Source organism: Phyllosticta citribraziliensis, assembly GCF_038025025.1.
Source record: "Phyllosticta citribraziliensis strain CPC 17464 chromosome Unknown J3D65scaffold_2, whole genome shotgun sequence".
Lineage (NCBI taxonomy): Eukaryota > Fungi > Ascomycota > Dothideomycetes > Botryosphaeriales > Phyllostictaceae > Phyllosticta > Phyllosticta citribraziliensis.
Window position 1 is genome coordinate 1,920,217 of NW_027117339.1, and position 17,576 is coordinate 1,937,792.

At 54.9% G+C, this 17,576-nt stretch overlaps 8 protein-coding genes across 8 annotated transcripts; 6 read left to right on the top strand and 2 right to left on the bottom strand.

Annotated features, from left to right (window-relative positions):
• Positions 1 to 333: 333 nt before the first annotated feature.
• J3D65DRAFT_664977 (uncharacterized protein) lies at positions 334 to 1,524 on the top strand (the record flags this gene model as incomplete). Its single annotated transcript, XM_066802803.1, has 2 exons — positions 334 to 550; positions 605 to 1,524. The coding sequence occupies 2 exons, from the start codon at positions 334 to 336 to the stop codon at positions 1,522 to 1,524; spliced, it is 1,137 nt and encodes a 378-aa protein (XP_066658915.1).
• A 1,015-nt stretch (positions 1,525 to 2,539) lies between these two features.
• Positions 2,540 to 3,412, top strand: J3D65DRAFT_222768 (uncharacterized protein). The gene is made up of 2 exons (XM_066794602.1): positions 2,540 to 3,294; positions 3,348 to 3,412. Exons 1-2 carry the CDS (start codon positions 2,666 to 2,668, stop codon positions 3,400 to 3,402), a joined length of 684 nt encoding a protein of 227 aa, XP_066658916.1. The 5' UTR covers positions 2,540 to 2,665; the 3' UTR covers positions 3,403 to 3,412.
• A 478-nt stretch (positions 3,413 to 3,890) lies between these two features.
• On the top strand, positions 3,891 to 5,753 carry J3D65DRAFT_655942 (uncharacterized protein; the record flags this gene model as incomplete). The annotated part of the gene is made up of 5 exons (XM_066802498.1): positions 3,891 to 4,655; positions 4,777 to 4,878; positions 4,916 to 4,942; positions 4,963 to 5,540; positions 5,636 to 5,753. The coding sequence occupies exons 1-5, from the start codon at positions 4,212 to 4,214 to the stop codon at positions 5,751 to 5,753; spliced, it is 1,269 nt and encodes a 422-aa protein (XP_066658917.1). The 5' UTR covers positions 3,891 to 4,211.
• A 227-nt stretch (positions 5,754 to 5,980) lies between these two features.
• On the bottom strand, positions 5,981 to 7,887 carry J3D65DRAFT_614432 (S-adenosyl-L-methionine-dependent methyltransferase). Its single transcript, XM_066799210.1, has 8 exons — positions 7,813 to 7,887; positions 7,705 to 7,745; positions 7,526 to 7,653; positions 7,374 to 7,478; positions 7,284 to 7,327; positions 7,195 to 7,232; positions 6,581 to 7,141; positions 5,981 to 6,488 (listed from the first exon to the last, which is right to left on the bottom strand). Exons 1-8 carry the CDS (start codon positions 7,864 to 7,866, stop codon positions 6,440 to 6,442), a joined length of 1,020 nt encoding a protein of 339 aa, XP_066658918.1. The 5' UTR covers positions 7,867 to 7,887; the 3' UTR covers positions 5,981 to 6,439.
• Positions 7,888 to 8,008: 121 nt separating this feature from the next.
• Positions 8,009 to 9,899, top strand: J3D65DRAFT_674454 (O-methyltransferase). The gene is made up of 5 exons (XM_066803551.1): positions 8,009 to 8,429; positions 8,477 to 8,600; positions 8,655 to 8,781; positions 8,839 to 9,299; positions 9,355 to 9,899. The coding sequence occupies exons 1-5, from the start codon at positions 8,244 to 8,246 to the stop codon at positions 9,705 to 9,707; spliced, it is 1,251 nt and encodes a 416-aa protein (XP_066658919.1). The 5' UTR covers positions 8,009 to 8,243; the 3' UTR covers positions 9,708 to 9,899.
• Positions 9,900 to 10,382: 483 nt separating this feature from the next.
• On the top strand, positions 10,383 to 11,466 carry J3D65DRAFT_690864 (uncharacterized protein). The gene has a single exon (XM_066803912.1). The coding sequence runs from the start codon at positions 10,569 to 10,571 to the stop codon at positions 11,181 to 11,183; it is 615 nt and encodes a 204-aa protein (XP_066658920.1). The 5' UTR covers positions 10,383 to 10,568; the 3' UTR covers positions 11,184 to 11,466.
• J3D65DRAFT_584131 (general substrate transporter) lies at positions 11,309 to 13,003 on the top strand (the record flags this gene model as incomplete). Its single annotated transcript, XM_066797734.1, has 3 exons — positions 11,309 to 11,465; positions 11,524 to 12,198; positions 12,254 to 13,003. The coding sequence occupies 3 exons, from the start codon at positions 11,309 to 11,311 to the stop codon at positions 12,964 to 12,966; spliced, it is 1,545 nt and encodes a 514-aa protein (XP_066658921.1). The 3' UTR covers positions 12,967 to 13,003.
• Positions 13,004 to 13,809: 806 nt separating this feature from the next.
• Positions 13,810 to 15,443, bottom strand: J3D65DRAFT_222805 (uncharacterized protein). The gene is made up of 4 exons (XM_066794604.1): positions 15,179 to 15,443; positions 14,988 to 15,131; positions 14,092 to 14,935; positions 13,810 to 14,030 (listed from the first exon to the last, which is right to left on the bottom strand). Exons 1-4 carry the CDS (start codon positions 15,226 to 15,228, stop codon positions 13,818 to 13,820), a joined length of 1,251 nt encoding a protein of 416 aa, XP_066658922.1. The 5' UTR covers positions 15,229 to 15,443; the 3' UTR covers positions 13,810 to 13,817.
• Positions 15,444 to 17,576: the final 2,133 nt, after the last annotated feature.

Below are 17,576 nucleotides of genomic sequence, written 5' to 3' on the forward strand. Positions count from 1 at the left end.
TCGCACATGCGCCCCATCTTCTGTTTCGAGTTTTTCAGATGTCGCATCTCACATGTTCTGGCCATCCACGGCCTCTCCTGCTTGCGCAATTGGTCATGACCCCTGAACAAGCTGCCTAGTCATGGGTCTAACGCCCCGGTCTTTCAACTGGTGCTCGCGCCATCGAACCCCATGGGATGTCGTTCAAGGTATGTGCCGAATTCCCGGTCGAAACTTATTAGACCCTAAAGTCGTTGCTGGACCCTGTTCACAACACGCATACAGCTTCTTCACTCGACCTGCTGCTCCAAAAGAAGACTCCTCAGAGCTTGCTATTACCACAAAAGATCCACAATGGCACCAGTCGCAGTTGAGCATGATGTCCCCGTGCGGCCGTCCAAGAGCGAGCTTCCCGCTGGAAGGCAGCCGCTGAAGCCGACTGGAATCCTGGATCAGTACGAGAAGATTGATCTCACTCCCGTCATTGGCACCGAGTTTACCAAGGCGAGCCTCGCCGAGTGGATCAAAGCACCGAACGCGGATGAACTGTTGAAGGAGCTGGCAATCACTGGTAGGAATCCTTGAAAAGAACGCCAGAACAGTGACTTACATGAGCAACCTGCAGTATCTCGTCGCGGCGTAGTCTTTTTCCGCGCCCAAGATGACCTGACGAATGAGCTGCAAAAGTTTCTGAACCAGCGTCTGGGGGAGCTGGCTGGCAAACCCTCAACTTCGTCGCTGCACATCCACCCAATTCTAAACAGCGACCGTGAGCTTGGAGATTCGGATCCGGAGATCAGCACCATCAGCTCCGAGCAGCGCAAAAAGTACTATGACAAGGTCGACAACCGAGCGGCCAAGAAGCAGCAAAGTGCGCAATGGCACTCGGACATTCAATTCGAGCCCGTTCCCGCCGACTACACCAGTCTGAGATTAACCCAGCTTCCTGGCCAAGAGAACCTTTGGAATGCACAGTACAAGAACTACGCCGGCGACACTCTCTGGGCTTCCGGGTACGAAGTCTACGATCGCATCAGCGAACCGTATCAGAAGTTCCTCGAAAGCCTTACCGCCAGGTTTCAGGCACCATTCTTCAACAACGTCGCAGAGGCCGGCGGATTCAAGGTTTACGAGAAGCCGCGTGGAGCACCCGAAAACGTTGGCGACGTTCTCTCAGCAGACCACCCCATCGTGCGCACCAACCCTGTGACCGGCTGGAAGAGTATCTTCCCGATCGGCGTGTTCCCCAAGTCGATCAACGGCCTGGCAAAAGAGGAGAGCGATCACCTGCTGAACTGGTTCCTGGACCTGGTCTACAAGAACCACGATCTGCAGGTGCGCTTCAGCTGGCACAACAAGAACGACATTGCCATCTGGGACAACCGCAGCGTCTTCCACACGGCAACCTTCGACTACGACCACATCGGCGAGCGCTTCGGCAACCGCGCGGTTGGGATTGGCGAGAGGCCGTACTTTGACCCCAACAGCAAGTCGAGAAGGGATGCGCTTGCAGAGGAGCAGACGGCGGGGATATTCAGATCGTAGAAAGCGGGGTCGCTTGTATGATAACGTTGCTCATGAGGCAAAGGGCACAACAGCAGCCAGAAATGCAGTCACGAAAGTCGAAGATTCTTTGCGTTCTCATTTCGCCGAGCTGCTATTTCCTGATTCTGTCCCGTACCCAGCAGAACGCGCACGCCGGCATCTTCCTCCTTCCTCCTTCCTTTGCTGCTCCCCTCTCCTCCTTCCAGCCACACACGTTCCGACTGCTATAAGTCCGCGTCCACGATCGCATCCAGACTTTTCCTCTTCATCTACGTTTTATCCTGCGGAGGCCTGAGCTCATGAATCCAGGTCTCCCGCCAGAGACCGGCATTGCACAGCGCCGCGTCTGCTGGACGTCGATGCTCTTCGGGGCTCGTGCGGGGCAATTTTTGATCCTCTTCGTTCCATCTACAGAACTCCCGTGGAGGCCTGAGCTCATGGATCCAGGTCTCTCGCCAAAGACCGGCATTGCACAGCGTCGCGCCTGCTGGACGTCGATGCTCTTCGGGGCTCGTGCGGGACAATTTTTTATTTTAAAGTACTGCTGAACAAGCGGTGGATGGTGCTTCTTCACTCGCAGGCTTGTCTTGTGCGTGTGGATCCTGGGAGGCGACTTGGCTTTTGGATGAGCTTTTCACGTGGTCTGCGTTCTTGTGAAGGGTTGCTTGTCCTGAGCAGCAGTTCAGGGGCCATTCTCGTGTGACGTGAGTGCGCTGCAGGCTATGTGGTCAGAACTTCTACTAATTCTTCAAAAGGTCGACCATGATGTCCAAGGATCACGCGTGGCCTTCAACTCAGTGTATGGATTTTTCGAGCACCCGCGTTTGCGTACCTGCGGTAGCATCAGCAGGAGTTTTGTGGAATCGGCACCATGCGTGGCTTCTTTGATGAGGTTTGTCTTCGTTTGCTTCAGACTGTGTACTTGACTGACTTGCCCACTTGATGTCTTCACTGCCAGCGAATGGATCACCACGCTGTTACGCATGTCGATCTATCTTGTGAGGAGTTTTTTCCCGCTATATATACTCCTCGCCCTCTCCCAGTGATTTCCGCATCAATCTCCAGCGTATAGATTCTCAAGAGTATACCACTTGTCACCCTTTGATTCCAACAGCACCGTTCATCCATAGACCTGTTTGTCATGTCTGGTTCCAACAATAACAGCCGCAGGAACAGTTCTCATTCTTACCAAGGCGACCCCCCGCCATACGGCTGGGAGCGCGACCCTCCTCCAGGTTACTACTCCCGTGGTGCGTACTTCGACAGACCGCCTCCTTACCGTGGTCAGTATCCCGCCATCTCCGAGCCCCCAGGTAGCAGGCGCCAGCAATCCTTCCAGAATTGGCCATTTCCTCCGCCCAGGTCCACGGTCGTCAATAGGCGCCAACAAGCCTACCAGGACTGGCCGTTCCCTCCACCCAGATCTACTGCTGTCAACGGCTCATCTCATTTCTCCGCTACAGCGCATCCACGCTCGTCTTCGATTTCGTACTACCCCAGCAGCGGCACCGCCGGCCCAGGCGTCAGTACCGGACGCAGTGCTGGTCTGTACACAACTTCAGGAGGTCCTTCGAGACACCCACAGAACTTGTTCGGATATGAATCCTATGGCGGCGGACCGCAGCGCCATGGAAGCTCGTACTACTCAAACGGATTTGATCCCTACGGATACAATCCATCGAGATACAACAGTGGCTCATTTTCCAGCATATACGACCGCCTTGAATCGCCGCGCTCGACCAATACAAGGGCTTCTCCATCGTCAAGAAGGTAACATTTGTGGTTTCTTTCTCTTTGAGAAGCTGCTGACTCCATTTCGGCAGACCCAACCCGTTGCGCATGCATCCGCCAACGCCGCCTCCAGGCACACGATACTAACCCTGAAGGCTGTTCCTGAACGGTAGGTCTGCCTGGCACATGACTTTGAACGATTACTGCTCTCTTGAAGCCATTCTGGTCGAGGGTGCTCGGCCATTTCTTTCGATGCTCGCATTCGGCTTCCATTACTGAAGTCATGGATTGGATGGATGCGGTTCTGGCATTTTGCTTTTGCTTGCCGTTGTGATACCCAAATTAGCCAGAACTCTTGAAATTGAATAATGACCTCTTCTTTTTACAAACTTGACTCTGCGTTCATGATTCAGTTGCGTGTGCTAGTGATCATTCATGGGGAAGTGGGTTGATCTCCATGGCTGGATCCAGGGGCAAGTGAAATCTGGAAGAACATGGCCGAAATTTACTTGCTTTTTGGAAATTTGACCAAGTGCACGTTCAAAGAGATTACGAGTTGCACTCAGAGTAAAGCCTAAGAGCTCATGTATATTCGTTCCTGCTCCTGAGCAGACACTGGACTTTTGGGTCACCCATTCATTTCTTAGACAGGCTCGTTTCCAAATTCATATAGTTAATGACGGCGTCGACGACAAGGGATCTCTTACAAAATAGAAGTTCAGTCCGCCGAGCCCCTTTGTTAACTCCACGCCGCGAAGACCTCATCGTCAAAATGCCGGTTCAGGCGCCATCTTCTTTGTCACAACACGCCTTTCACGTCACGCAGCCCTCTGTCCACCTAAGCCCCCTTCTTCTTTGTTCCAAACACCAGGTACCTCGCCACCAACCCACCAGACCGGCACATCCAAAGGTTTCTCTCACAACTCATCACGCTCTCTGTCTCCAACACCTGCGTAATGGCTCGCCACCGCATCTCGACGTTGACGGCCATCCTGAGCCTCATCAATCTCATCTCCATCGCTCACGCTCAGAGCGAAACGACGCCCACAGCATCGACAGCCACCTCCGCACCGCAAAACACATCCTCAAGAACCACGGCGGCCTCCAACACGTCCGCCAGCCCAACAACACAGGCATCGGGCAACGCCGTTTCCGTCGTCACCACAAGCGGGAGCGGCACGACGCACACCATCGCCGTAAACAGGGAGAATGGCAAGTTCGACCCCGACTCGGTGCTCGCGGACGTGGGCGAGTTTGTCGCGTTCCAGTTTTACCCTGGAAACCACAGCGTGGCGCGCAGCGAATACGGTTACCCATGTATCCCGTACGGCTTGTCGGCGAGCAACAGAACCGGAAGGGGGTTCTGGAGTGGGTGGAAGCCCTTTGTGGCGGGTGATTTGGTATGTGGAGTCGTCGAACTTCTGGACGGCAGTTGCTGGTATGAGGATTGGCTGCAAGGCGGCATTGCCTCTGTGGGATTGTCTTGTTGAAGACTGCTGACCTTCCTTGTGTCATGAACAGCCCGAGTTCATAATCCGCATCAACCGTGTCGAGCCGCTGTGGTATTATGACGCCGCACCGGGATACTGCCAGAGCTATTCCATGGTCGGCGTTATCAATCCCGTAAGTCTTTTTCTTCGCGTCTTCTGCTTCTCGCCAGACCGTCTCTTCCAAAGACGATCTGAAGGTAACCAGTATCTTTGTCAGACGAACACCAACCAACTTGCCTTCCAATCCTCCCTCGCCGGAGTGGCGACACTTGCCCTGGCCCCCGGAGAGCCTCTTCCCGCCTCGGCCACGATACCACTCAACTCGTCCTCCGCAGCAGCCAACACAAGCACCTCGTCGTCCCTCTCCGGCGGCGCCATCGCCGGCACCGTCGTAGGTAGCATAGCCGGTCTCTCGTCTCTCCTCACCCTGGTCTTCTTTCTGCTTCGACGGCGCAAACAGCGCCGCGACAGGGACAGACGCCTGAAAGAAGCGATGGAAGCGTCTGCGCTCGCCGACGCGATGCAAGCCAAGTCGCCCGGTGGCAGCGGCGCAATTTCGCCGCGAAGCGCAGGGTCTGGAGTCGCGCCGGGCCGCGGCATCGACTCTGTGATTTCTGGCAGCTTGTGGTCGGACGGCGAGGGCACCTGGAGGAGCGGCGGCCATGCGGGCCTCGCGGGCATAGTGGAGTCGCCAGAATACAACCAGGCCGATCCAGGAGCGGTTTTCGTGGAGGCGGGAGGCAACGAGGTGGCGGAGCTAAGTCAGTACGGCGACGGGACTGAGGGAAGAGTAGAGTGAGTGCTTTTTCTCTTCATTGTCTTGCTGGCTTCTGGACCTTTGAGTTCCCTTGTTTGAAGGTTTGGATTTGAATTGACGCGATGTTCAACAGATTACCGACGTCGCCGCTGCCGACGGACAGGAAGAGACCGTTCTCGTACGAAGGACCATTCGAGATGGAAGGAGAAGAGGACGAGAAGGACGCGAAGCGAAGGAGAGAAAAGGAGTAGGATATGTGGTCGATTCGGAGCACGCGTCGCAGCCGCAGTCCGCAGCAAGGGCAGTTTTCCAGACGCGAGCTTTTCCGTGAGGGAACCCATCCCGAAGCAAGAGATGGTTGGGGGCTGAAATAATCTTCAGTGTTCAACCAACCAGACCCTTGTCGCACAACGTCTGGTGTTCCTGCACGGATCGGGCCGCAACGCCTGAAGGATCACAATTGCCTGTTGGTGGTATCGTGGCGTGGAACTAACCGTGTTTGGAGGCGAAAGTCCGAGAAGTAAGACTGCGGTTACACAAGAATGCGGAGCGTGTTTCCTGTTGGCTGGATGGCTTGATAAATTCCATCGCGCTGAAATTGAGTTCTAGACGATGTGTTGGTGGACTTTTGACGCATCTGATCGATATGCTGGGAGTGCTTGGATTGGACCTTCTAGAATGGCCCAGTCCTGTCTCGAAATTCAATGTTTTGGACAGGTAATTACCTGCTCACACGCTGTCTGGCGCTCTTGCTTTTGAGATGTAGCGAACAGTGCCCTTTACTGATAAACACCGCCGCCGCTGATCCAACGCTGTCGAGGTATGAGACGCAATACACGAGATCCGCTGGAGGACGTCCCCTTGCTCCTTAGCATGGTATGAGTCGCTAAAAATCGATCCAGAGGAAATGATGCAAAAGAAGGAAGATATCGAGTCGTTAGCTGTTTGGTCGTTTTTGTTCGGGTTTGCGGCCGTGGACAACGAAGCTGCAAAGTCAATTAGTACCCGGCGAAAATTCCAGAAGGGCGGAGGCGAAGATTCGAAACAACAACAAAGGGGCAAAGGAGCAGTGACATACAAGGACACGTAGCTATGAAATTTATTCGCCATCAATTCCTTACGCATCCTTATGAGCATGATCTCCATCTCTGCTCTGCTCCTTCCAAACTCCTTTGTAAATCCTCGGAGTAAGAAAGCCTCGCCCCCTTCTAACAGGTTCATCCTCTCCATCGCCCCAATCTTCTTTAACCTCTTAGCTTTGGGCCACTCGCTCGTCGGCACTTTGAAAACAGTTTCTTGTACGTCCACGAAGCCAGCGTTGCGCATGTGCTCCTTGAACCGCCGTGGCGCGTGCGCGTCCGCTCCGATGGTGTCGCCGATTTCCATAAATGTCTGGCATAGTTCGACGTAGCCCGAGTTCTCGTCTAGGGTGCCGTCGTCACATTGAGGTACTGCCCACACGCAGCAAAGCTCGAGGTGGCCGCCTTCCTTGAGGTGTTCGTAGGCTTGCTGCGCGAAGCGTGGCCAGTTGCGTACCGAGAGATAGCAGTCACGGCTGTGGATAAAGTCAAAGCTGTTTTTGCGGAACTGCCAGTCCATTTCGCAGTCGTCAACTTCGAAATAGCAGTTTGGAGGAGTCCTGGTGGCGTTGGTCAGAGGCGCGGAATGGGCTTTGGGTGGCTGGCGACTTACCACGTCGGTTGCACCGGCGCAATGTCAGTCCCAATAACCTGCAGACTGTCAGTTCGCATTCTGCCGAGCTGCGTTGGGTGTTCTCAAACCTCGGCGGAAGGGAATTGTTCGGCCATGTCGATAGCCCAAATTCCTGAGGCGATTAGCGTTTGGCACTGGCAGGCAGGATTTCGACGCACCCGTTCCTGTGCCAATGTCTAGTATTTTTTGCGGACTGTCGCCTATCGGGGCAAGAAAAAGCCTATCTCCCAACAGCATCGTGTACTTGTGATGTTGCATGTCCACTGCTCCTTGGTCAGCAACGTTTTCCAAACACAAGTCATGCACTTACGGCGATCAAGTTCCCCCTCGTCGATTGGGCAACCATATTCATGGCTGCCGTAAGCTGGGTATATCCGACCATTTTCTTCTCGGCCTCGTCGAATTTCAGACGCAATGGAGGTCAGCATGCTCGAAGCGCTGGACGGAGAGTCAGTCGCTGGGTAGTCAAGGGGGGGCGTAGTGACGTGCCTTGATTCGGCATAGGCCTCGTCAGTGTCATCAGAATGCGACTGCGGGAAAGGGTCGTGTCAGATCAGCGTTCCAGTGGCACTCGAAATGCAGGGCCCAAAAGCTTACGTCGGGCTCTATGGGCAATGTAGCGTCGAGGGTAGCGGTATCAGCATCAGCCATGGCGGACGGCTGTGATGGGCGACGGATGGACGACTGGACACGGAGCGCTGCGACATGCCGAGGCGGTCTTGTTATAATCCCATCATGGAAGTCGTCTGCCGTCAGTAAAGTTAGCGTCAGAGTCAGAAGCTAGGTGTCGTGGGGCCCCGGTCCCTGCATCCGCGCTGCACACAACACGCACGCACCCAACTCCGTCCTCCTTGACCTCAACACCTCTTCCCGTCCCTCGTCATCACCGGCTTCCCTGCTTCTTCAATGCCAGAGCACCCAATCGCCGCTGCTCCATCTCAGCTGCGGCTGGCATCTCCCCGCAGCCTGCTCATCATTAAAGCTCGTCGACAGGCCTCCGCCGAATATGTCGAGAAGTTACCAACACCATGGAACCGGCCGACCACCAGCACGAGCTTCGCTCGCTGGCCGCCAATCTAACTGCTGCCGTCGACGCCCACGCCTCCCTTTCCGATTCTGACGTTCACAGCCGCAACACCCTCATTCGCCTTGCCAAGCAAATCATCAACCATGTCAAGGAGCCTCGGGAGACGGCTTTCGAGTACGCCGTCTCGGTCAGTTTTCCTTGCCCGCTGTCTGGATGCCAATTGACCCCGTGCAGATGGCCGAGATGGGCGCCCTCCGCGTCCTCATGGACTGGCGCGCCCTTGACTGCATTCCTGATGACCGCGGCATTTCGTACGCCGAGCTGGCTGAGAAGGTTGACGCCGAGGAGCCCCTGCTGCGTATGACGACCCCTACTCCACACGCTGATCTAAAGTTAACAGTATGATCTGCAGGTCGCATGGCTTGGATGCTTGTCGCTACCGGAATGCTTCAGCAAGTCGGAGCTGACCATGTCGCTCACACCAAGTTTTCAAAAATCTACCGCAACAAAGACCCTCAAGGCATCTTCTTCCAAATAATGTAGGAGATCCTGAATGGGATCTCGGAGACATCCCAACGTTTTCTGACGTCATGCAGGTTCGACGAGGGAATGGTCCCCTATACACGCTTCTCGGAATACTTTCGAAAATACGGCAGAAAGGAGCCAATCGAGCCTACACAATCTCCCCATGGCTTCGGCTGGGGGTACGAGGGCAAGAACTTTTGGGACATTATTGACGGCGAGCGTCTCGAGGACTTCAACACCAGCATGATGACCCTGGACTCGGTTCTTCCCGTGACTGGCATGTTCCCCTTCGAGTACATTCTTGAAAATGCCCACCACGTGGATGCTGATGCACCACTCGTTGTTGACGTTGGCGGAGGCAGAGGCCAGGCTTTGATGCGGATCCGCGAGGAATGTCCAGACATCCCAGCACATAGAATGGTCTTGCAGGATAGAGCAGAAGTGATTGAAGACGCAAAGCAAAAGGACGCCCCCGAGCTGAGGGGCGTCAAGATGGTGGCGCACAGCTTTTTTGATCCACAGCCGTCAAAGGGTAACGACTATTTCGGCCGCTCTGCCGGAAATTTCATGCTGACTTACTTGGCCAGGGGCTCTCATCTACTACGTGCGGCGCGTCATGCACGACTGGAGCGACAAGTACAACGCTCAAATCCTCTCCCATCTCCGCGACGCCATGACGTCGCCGCAAGCGCGCATCCTCATAACAGACCAAATTATGCCGTCACCGCCGACGACTCTTCCCGCTCAGACCGATCTTTGCATGCTGGGCCTCGGCGCCAAAGAGCGAACCGAAAAGGACTGGTACGCGCTCGCCGACTTATCGGGTCTCGAAGTGGTCAAGTTTTGGAGGAGCCCCAACACCGAAGTGGCCGTGATTGAGTGCAAGAGAGCCGATGATGCAGGCGCGAGACGTCAGTCTGCAGGATGCAGGTACCAGTAGAACTTGGTCATGACGAAATTGTCTGCTCGCTGCGGGAGGGCTCGTCCCAAAGAGGAAAAGCTGGTCCTTCAGATGCTGTCGGCCGACATGTACAGTTGCTTCTGCCCACATTCTGATGAGCGGATTAGATGATCTTGGCTCTGGAAGCGCTCTTACTTTCCTGTCCCTATAACCTATCACTAGATTTAATTGGTCCATTTCAAAAAGGGGTTTCTGATGGTGACATGTTGTCGCAAAAGTTTCTTTGGCAAAATTGATTTGTCCATGCACTTGCCCTAGATAGGAAGTTGGCCAACCGGATGGCTTCATCACACAGAAAACAAAGAAGTAGTCACGATTCCTGTCCCGCGTTTTGACTTGGCCACGCACACGAAGCATCCCACGGACTTACCTCACGCAAAAGCTCCGAATGAGCAATCCACTATACAACCCCGCAGATCCCCCAACTCGCCTACATAATTCTTCGACACCTCTTCCCATTCGTCACGCAGCGCTACTGCAGCGCAGCCTATAGCGCAGCACACATCCCAACTGACCAAAATTATTCCCAAAGACAAGCGATCCCTGCCCATCCCTGCCACGTATCCCCGCATAAGGTAGGCCCGCCGACGGGGGGCGCGGGAAGTCTGTTCAGACCAGGCAGAGAGTCCAGACCGGGACAGCCAGGCAGGTCGCCTAACGACTGCCGAACATGGCATCTGTGACGTCGCGTTTCGCGCGGCCACTGCGCTGGCAGCAGGCGGACTTCGAGGGGCGCTCCTTGAACCAATTCGCTTGGCGAGCAACGTATTCTGAGCTTAATTGGCTGCGAGTGAGGAGCAGGAGGAGCCGTTGCTGATCAGAGTCGGAGTGGTGGCGCCGATGCCTCTTGGGCGAGGGGATTGCGGGATTGTGGGAGGTCTGGCCATTTTTGGTCGTGGTCCATTGCTCTTGCGCTCTCGTCTCCACCAAGCTTCTCAAAGTCTTCCTGGAGTGGCGAGTCCACATGATGTCGCACGCATCGCGAAGGCGTCCTCGCAGTCTATTCGCGTGGTTTCACCGCGGCCAGCCTTCGTCCATGGCGACTCGTCCGTCCAAGCTCTCGGCGTACTTGGTACTCTTAAACGTTCGATCGCCATCGGAGGGGGCTATACTTGGTTGACCGACGGGCGCAGCGACGGCACGCTGCACGTCGGTGGGAGAAGAGCCCTGAAGCGATCTCCCGAGCGGAGAGGACTCCACCGACGGCGGACAAGACTCCACGACCTAGGCCCCGGACAACTCTCGACCGCACCGGCCACTTGTCGGCCGCCGGCGGGCGCATTTCCCTTCACGACTCTTCCGCCTGCGTCTCTGCTCCCTGGGCCCAACGATCTTCGCCGTGTGGGAAGAGAGTCTCCTTCAGAATTTTCTCTCCGTCGCAGACTTTTCATCTTGCCTGCGTTGCGTCTGTCGGCATCCAATGGCTGCGACCCACCTTGTTGTCCCCGGGCCTAGGGTCCACGACGGACGGACCAGGTACCCTCCCCCGGCCTGCGACATAAATCTTTGACACTTGTTGTTGTCGTTGCATCTCAGATTCTTGAACCTGTCAAGTCCCTTTCCCAGGCAAAAAAAGAAAAATGGTCGAAGAACAGTCCAAAGACCTCAGTCCCAGCCCTGCAGCTCAGGAAAAGCACAGCACCCGCAATGGAGGCCTGTCTGCTCTGGCCGTCTTCCTCAGTGTAGTCGCCTCGACAGGTGGCTTCATGTTTGGCTACCAGTCTGGTCAGATTTCCGGTATGATCCATGACTTCCTGTCTGCCCAGCCAAACGCTGATTGATCCACTACCACCAGGCTTTCTGGAAATGGAAAACTACAAGGCGCGATTCGCTGAGCCGCAAGCTGATGGTTCTTACTCGTTCAGCGCCTCTCGTCAAGGTGCCATTGTTGGCTTGTTCAGTATTGGCTGCTTAATCGGCTGTCTGGTTGCCGGCAAAGTTGCCGACGTCCTCGGCCGCCGTCTGACCATCTCCATCTGTGCTTTCGTCGCCATTGTCGGCAGCATCATTGAAGTTGCGTCCACCACGCACTGGGCCCAATTCGCCGTCGGCCGCTTGATTGACGGTATGGGAATTGGCGCCATTTCCGCGACGGTGCCCATGTATCAGTCTGAAAGTGCGCCGCCAGCTATTCGCGGTCCTCTCATCGCGCTTTACCAGCTCTTCGTCACCCTCGGCATTTGGTTTGCCGAGATCGTCAACTTCGGAACGGAGACGCGGTCAGACAGTGGTTCTTGGAGAATCACGGGCGGCCTTTCCTTCGCCTTTGCGCTGATTCTGGGCTTGGGTATCTTGTTTCTACCCGAGTCACCACGTTACGCATACCGTGTCGGCCGTGTGGACGAAGCGAGGCAGACTATGGCCAGATTGGCCAACTTGGAGCCGTATGACCCCGTAATCGAAGCAGAGATTAAAGAGATCCAGCAAAAGCTCGACGAGGACGCCAGCTCCGGTTCCGGACAGCCATGGTGTGAGTGGTTGCAAACTTCGAGGCCAAGAAACTCCCAGCTGACGGTGGAAAATAGATGAAATATTTACCGCGCCGCGCATGCTTTACCGCACAGCCTTGGGTGTAGTCATTCAAGCGGGCTCTCAACTTACCGGCGCCAACTATTACTTTTACTACGGCACGACCATTTTCTCCGCCACCGGCTTGCAGAATTCGTTCGAAACCCAAGTTATCCTGGGCTCCGTCAACGTCTTCTGCACCTTTGGCGGCATCTACGTGGCCCAAAAGTGCGGCCGACGCATTTCGCTCATGGTCGGCGCGGCCTGGATGTTCATGTGCTTCATGGTATTCTCGTTCGTCGGGCAGTACCTGTTGAACCACGATGACCCGCAATCGACGCCAACGGCTGGCAACGTCATGATTGTCTTTGCATGCCTGTTTCTGGCGGCGTTTGCGACGACGTGGGGCCCGCTATCTTGGGCCGTCGTCGCCGAGCTCTACCCCAGCGCCTACCGCGCCAAGTGCATGGCGCTGGCCACGGCGTCCAACTGGCTATTCAACTTCCTCATCAGCTTCTTCACGCGCTTCATCACGGACGCGATTGACTACTTCTACGGCCTCGTCTTCGCTGGCTGCTGCTTCGCACTCGTCTTCATCGTCTTCTTCTTTGTCATTGAGAGCCAGGGTCGCTCTCTCGAGGAGATTGATACCATGTACACGCTCAAGGTCAACCCGATTACGAGTGCGAAGTGGCGGCCGCAGAAGGAGGCTCCACCCGCCGGCGAGTAGGTTAGTACTGTGCTACTCATGATCTTTCGTTTTGTCCCTTTGTTTTACTTTCTGGGGGAAAGAAAAGTTTAATAGACAGTATTTTGTTTGCGCATTTGGCATCGGCACACTAATAGTTGGCGCAACTTGAAAGTGTTTGTTTTTTCAGCATGGTCAGAAATTGGCAAAGTCACGATCTACATTTCATACTCATTACACAAAAAAGAGGCATGTAGAGATTGCATACTCCACCAAACAACCACATTATTCCATTAGTTATTATAATGGCCGCCGCTGGCGTGCGGTGGTCGTAAGGACAACTGTATATAGATATTTACAGACAAGTAGGAAAAGCAAGTGTCCTTCTTCGCCTCTGTACGCCTCCCAGGTCGTGTAGTCTATGTCCCAATTTTGAAGCAAGTCGACTGCCATGTGTCGCAATTTATTCACCCATCCAGCGTGTGTTGTAAAGCAACCGAAAAAGAATTCAAAACGAGATGCAAGAAAGTGTGCGGTGTCAAACAGTCAGTGTGTTACTCTTTTCTTTTTGCGCGTGGAGAGTGGAGGGATGAGCAGAAATCCAAGAAGAGAGAAGAGACATGAGGGGCGAGCGGAGTTGGGGTAGGCTCAAAAAGCAGACGCAACTCCTGCACTTTTCCAGAACCATAAAGATCACTGCTCACTGTTCATTGCTCACAATGTCTCGCTTCACTTCCCACCGTCAAAGCCATGTTGCACTCTTCAATCAAAACATCTTGCTTTTTTCGTTGGTCCTCGCACGCTATCATCAACGTCGTCATCATCGTCATCATCATTACGGCTGGGCCCTCTCCACCTCTTCCTCTCTCACCACCTGAGCCCGCGATTATCGCTCAATTCACCTCGACGAGGTCGGGCGGTGGCGGAGGCGGCGGCTCGTCGATCAAACTGTCGCTCCACAGGCAGTCGAAGACGTGCTGCCCGTAGCTGGGTGGCGTGATTTGGTCCCACAGGTCGCTGCCGCACAGCAGCGACGGCGACGAGGACGAGGCGTGCGTGACGCTGGGAGGCGGTAGGAAGAGCTTGGGCCGGAATTTCATCGTCATCTGAATTGATTCAGCCATCCACCGTTTGGACGCAGTCTTTGCAAAAGTAGCGTTGACTTACCTCGCTCGAATGCTTGTCGGCGTTGATCAGCTCGACGGTGATGTAGAGCAGGTGTCGTGACTTGATGCGCTCGCTGTCGATGTCTTGAACCGTGATAAACGGTGTGCTGGGCACTGGCAGCTCGACGCGGAAGCTGAGCGCCTCGTCCTCGAGCACGACAGGCGCATTCGTGCTGCATGCTTCCTCGTCCGCGGTGTCTTCATCTGTCGACTGGACATGCTCGTCACCAATTTCGCGCACCGCCGCGCTCCTCCTCTTCTCCACAACGTTGGGCTCCGCGTTTGTCGTCGTCTTCAGGACGGATCTCCTCGCACTGTGACTGTGCCATCGCTCGCCGTTCTTGAAGGTCATGAGCAGCACCTCTTCGACGAGTTCGAGCCGGATCTTGCCAATCTGCAAGCCGCGCTGCAGCGGCGTGAGGCGAAAGTCGATGGGGATGGCCGAGCCAATGTACGTGTACGGGTTGTGCAGCGAAATGGTGTAGCTGAGCTTCTCGGCCCACACGTCCTGATGGATCTGCTGCGGCAAAAAGTTCAGGTCGGGCCCCGGCAGTGGCGGCGTCTTGATGACGCGAATGTGCTCCTTGCAGTGCTGGTCTTTGGACAAGATCCCCGTGTATGCTGTGGCGCTGACATTGTATTTGACGTAGGAGGCCGGCAACCTTTCAATCGTCTCTGGCAGCGCGTTGGCATCGAGCAGGAAGGAGAATGGCCATTGGTAAGTCCCCGATTTGAATCTTGTGCCGGGGAGCCTAGTCTTGGACGTCTCGAAGAGCGTTTGTTGGAGCAGAATCACTCGCTCTCGTTGGTGGACGTAAGCAGGAGTCATGGAATCCGTCAGCCATCTGGTTTGAGGTTAGTTTGACGCGGAGTGTGAAACGGGGGGGCAGCGCATACGCGACTTTCCGCAGACCTTCAAAAGTGATTTTGACAGCGTTGATGGACAGTCCATGGCGGACGTGGAGAGCAACATGGCCGCTCACTCTGGCCTTTTGTCTTTCACCGTCCTGTTGGTTCAGGACGATCGTGGGAGAGTCCAGTCTATGTCAGGTTAACTAAAAGAATTTGGTACAAACGAGGGTACTTACATGATTTGCAAGCTTGATTTCCCCATTTCCTCGGCTAGAGCACTACGCATAAAGAGAATTGTGTTTTCAGAATGCTTGGGGTCGTGCGGCGATATATAATCGAGTGTGAATGAGGATCCAATAAATCGTTTTCCCCCCACTAGTTTAACAACAAGGAAAGCTGTGTGACGTTCCAGCGACGACGGTAGCAGCTACCAGCCAGCCAGCCAGTAGCCAGCAGCAGCAGCAGCCGACTTGTGGCGCTTGATGCGGGTGGCACATGAGACGGGCGTTGTTCGCGCGCCTGGGGATCGGCAGCACTTGCACAAACCAAGCGGCGGGGAATGCGTGCCCGCGGCGGCGTCGACACACACCGGTTGCACTCAGCAGGAATCGACAAAGCCCTTTTTGGGCCTCTAGTGCTCGACGCTACCCCCCGGCTCCGCGCGTGATGGCATGGATGACCTTTTATCGTGGTTCCTCGAAATTCGTGCGTGCAGCGTCACGTCAACCGGAACCACCCACCTGCCTGCGCCTGTCCAACGTCCCTGTCGTGAGACCCTCGGCGGGTGCGCTTCCCAATCGGGAATGCCGATCGCCCAAGGCCAGTTGAAGACGTCGTCGATGCCGTCGGTCCTTTGCAGCGCGGCACGCGCCTCTGTTTGTCGTTCGACCTGTTTGTCAGCCCGTCTCTGCGTATTCGTAGCGAGTTAAGCGTTCTGCCGGTCGTCGTCGTCACCGTCGTCGGGTCGTGCGAGATGATGTGCGGTGCGGTACGTGGGGTTGACGTGCAGCCTAGTACCTGCAAGGCAAGGGAGGGATATGCTAAGACGACCATTTCATCATCACCCGAGTTGTCTGCCTGTCTGCCCGAGGACGCGTATGACGCTGCTTCGACCCAGCACGAAATTCAGCCCAGGCCAGGGTCTTTTTTCTCAAGGTGCGGCGCTTGCGCATGGAGAACAAGGACATTTTCCCCTCTTACAGTCAAGCCGTCTTCGTCGTAGTCTGTGGATCATTTTCATCATCGGACTTGCTGTTGTCCCTTTGTGCGCCACTTTCATGTGCTTTGGGGTGGAAACCTGGAAATGATTTTGATGGCGTACTCGACGGGAGGGGACGTTGAATCAAGGCGCTGATCTGGCCGGGTCGGATACTGAATGCATCTTGAAATGCGACTGGAAATGCAGGGCAGCCTTTTGAGGCCCAAAGTTTGTTTGTTGTGCACTCAACAAGGATGTCGAAGATTCCCGATCAAAGCTATTTTTACACCCAGGGTCCATGCATCGAATCGAAAAATCAGCCAACCTGGCCTGTGGTTAGCAGAAGATGGAGCTCTCGACTTCTGGGATGTTCCTGCTCACCCAAACATCCAGAACAGTTGATCGAACATGCTCAGAAGCTGGAAGAACTGACGCCTTTGTAGCGCAGTGGGGGTTTGTTTGCTGCAAGGGTATCTGTAGTTGCTGCGGAGGATACCACTCCGTGGCGACGGCGTCTTCCAGAACAAATGATAATCTGAAGCTGGCGATCGAAAGCATGCACGAGACTGTCCTGGTGGAGAGCAAAGCTTGGCATGTAGGAGTATCCAAGCCAAACCAGAGAATCGATGGATTGCAAGTTGCGGACTCGAGCAGCATTCAGAAGATATCCAAAGTTGCTGGAGTTGGGAAACGGAAGCGTGAAGAGGTCGCCTTTGCTGAAGCCTTTCCAAAATAAACATTCATATTGTAAATGTTTCGCAGTATCCTCCACATACGACCATAGCAGGTAGAGAACTCGGAACCCCGTCCGCTCTTCCATAGATAAGCTACCTTGCGGTCGATTAGTAGTTGCGTGGGTGACCAGCAGCGAATCCCGACTGTTGTATGTTTTGTCTTTTGTTTTGCGCGTGGTGTCGTTTTGTGGGTTGCGATGGCTCGCTTCCCTGGTGCAGGTCCGAGCGCGCACCTTACCTTGACATCCGACCACCCGACCCAACACTCAACTGCGACACACACTCTCTCTACATATCCTCATGAATGTTTCACTGAAAAAAGGCTATGCGAGCCGCCTTTTTGCTTTTCGTGTCGCGAGTTCTGGCCAGACTGGCTGGAACCTGGCCTGACGCGCCGACGGCCGACGCGCCGACCTCACAAGGTCACACTCATCTTGGAGATAACTGGCCAGGCATTGATCAGATTTCGCTCTGCTTTTGGATCTGTGCTGAGGGACGTACTGTTCCACATCAGCTAGAGACGCCCCCTCATTGACCAAACGCCTCCGTTCACGCCATGAAGGAAGAGCCAGAGTTACAAGTCGTTGGAGAGAGCGGCCTGGATCGCTCCATCTTTTGCTCCAATCGCGTCCGGATACAAGTTGGGAGGTTGCTATGTGTGCAACATGCCAAGAGAGAGCCTCCGAATTTCTGAAATGCGCA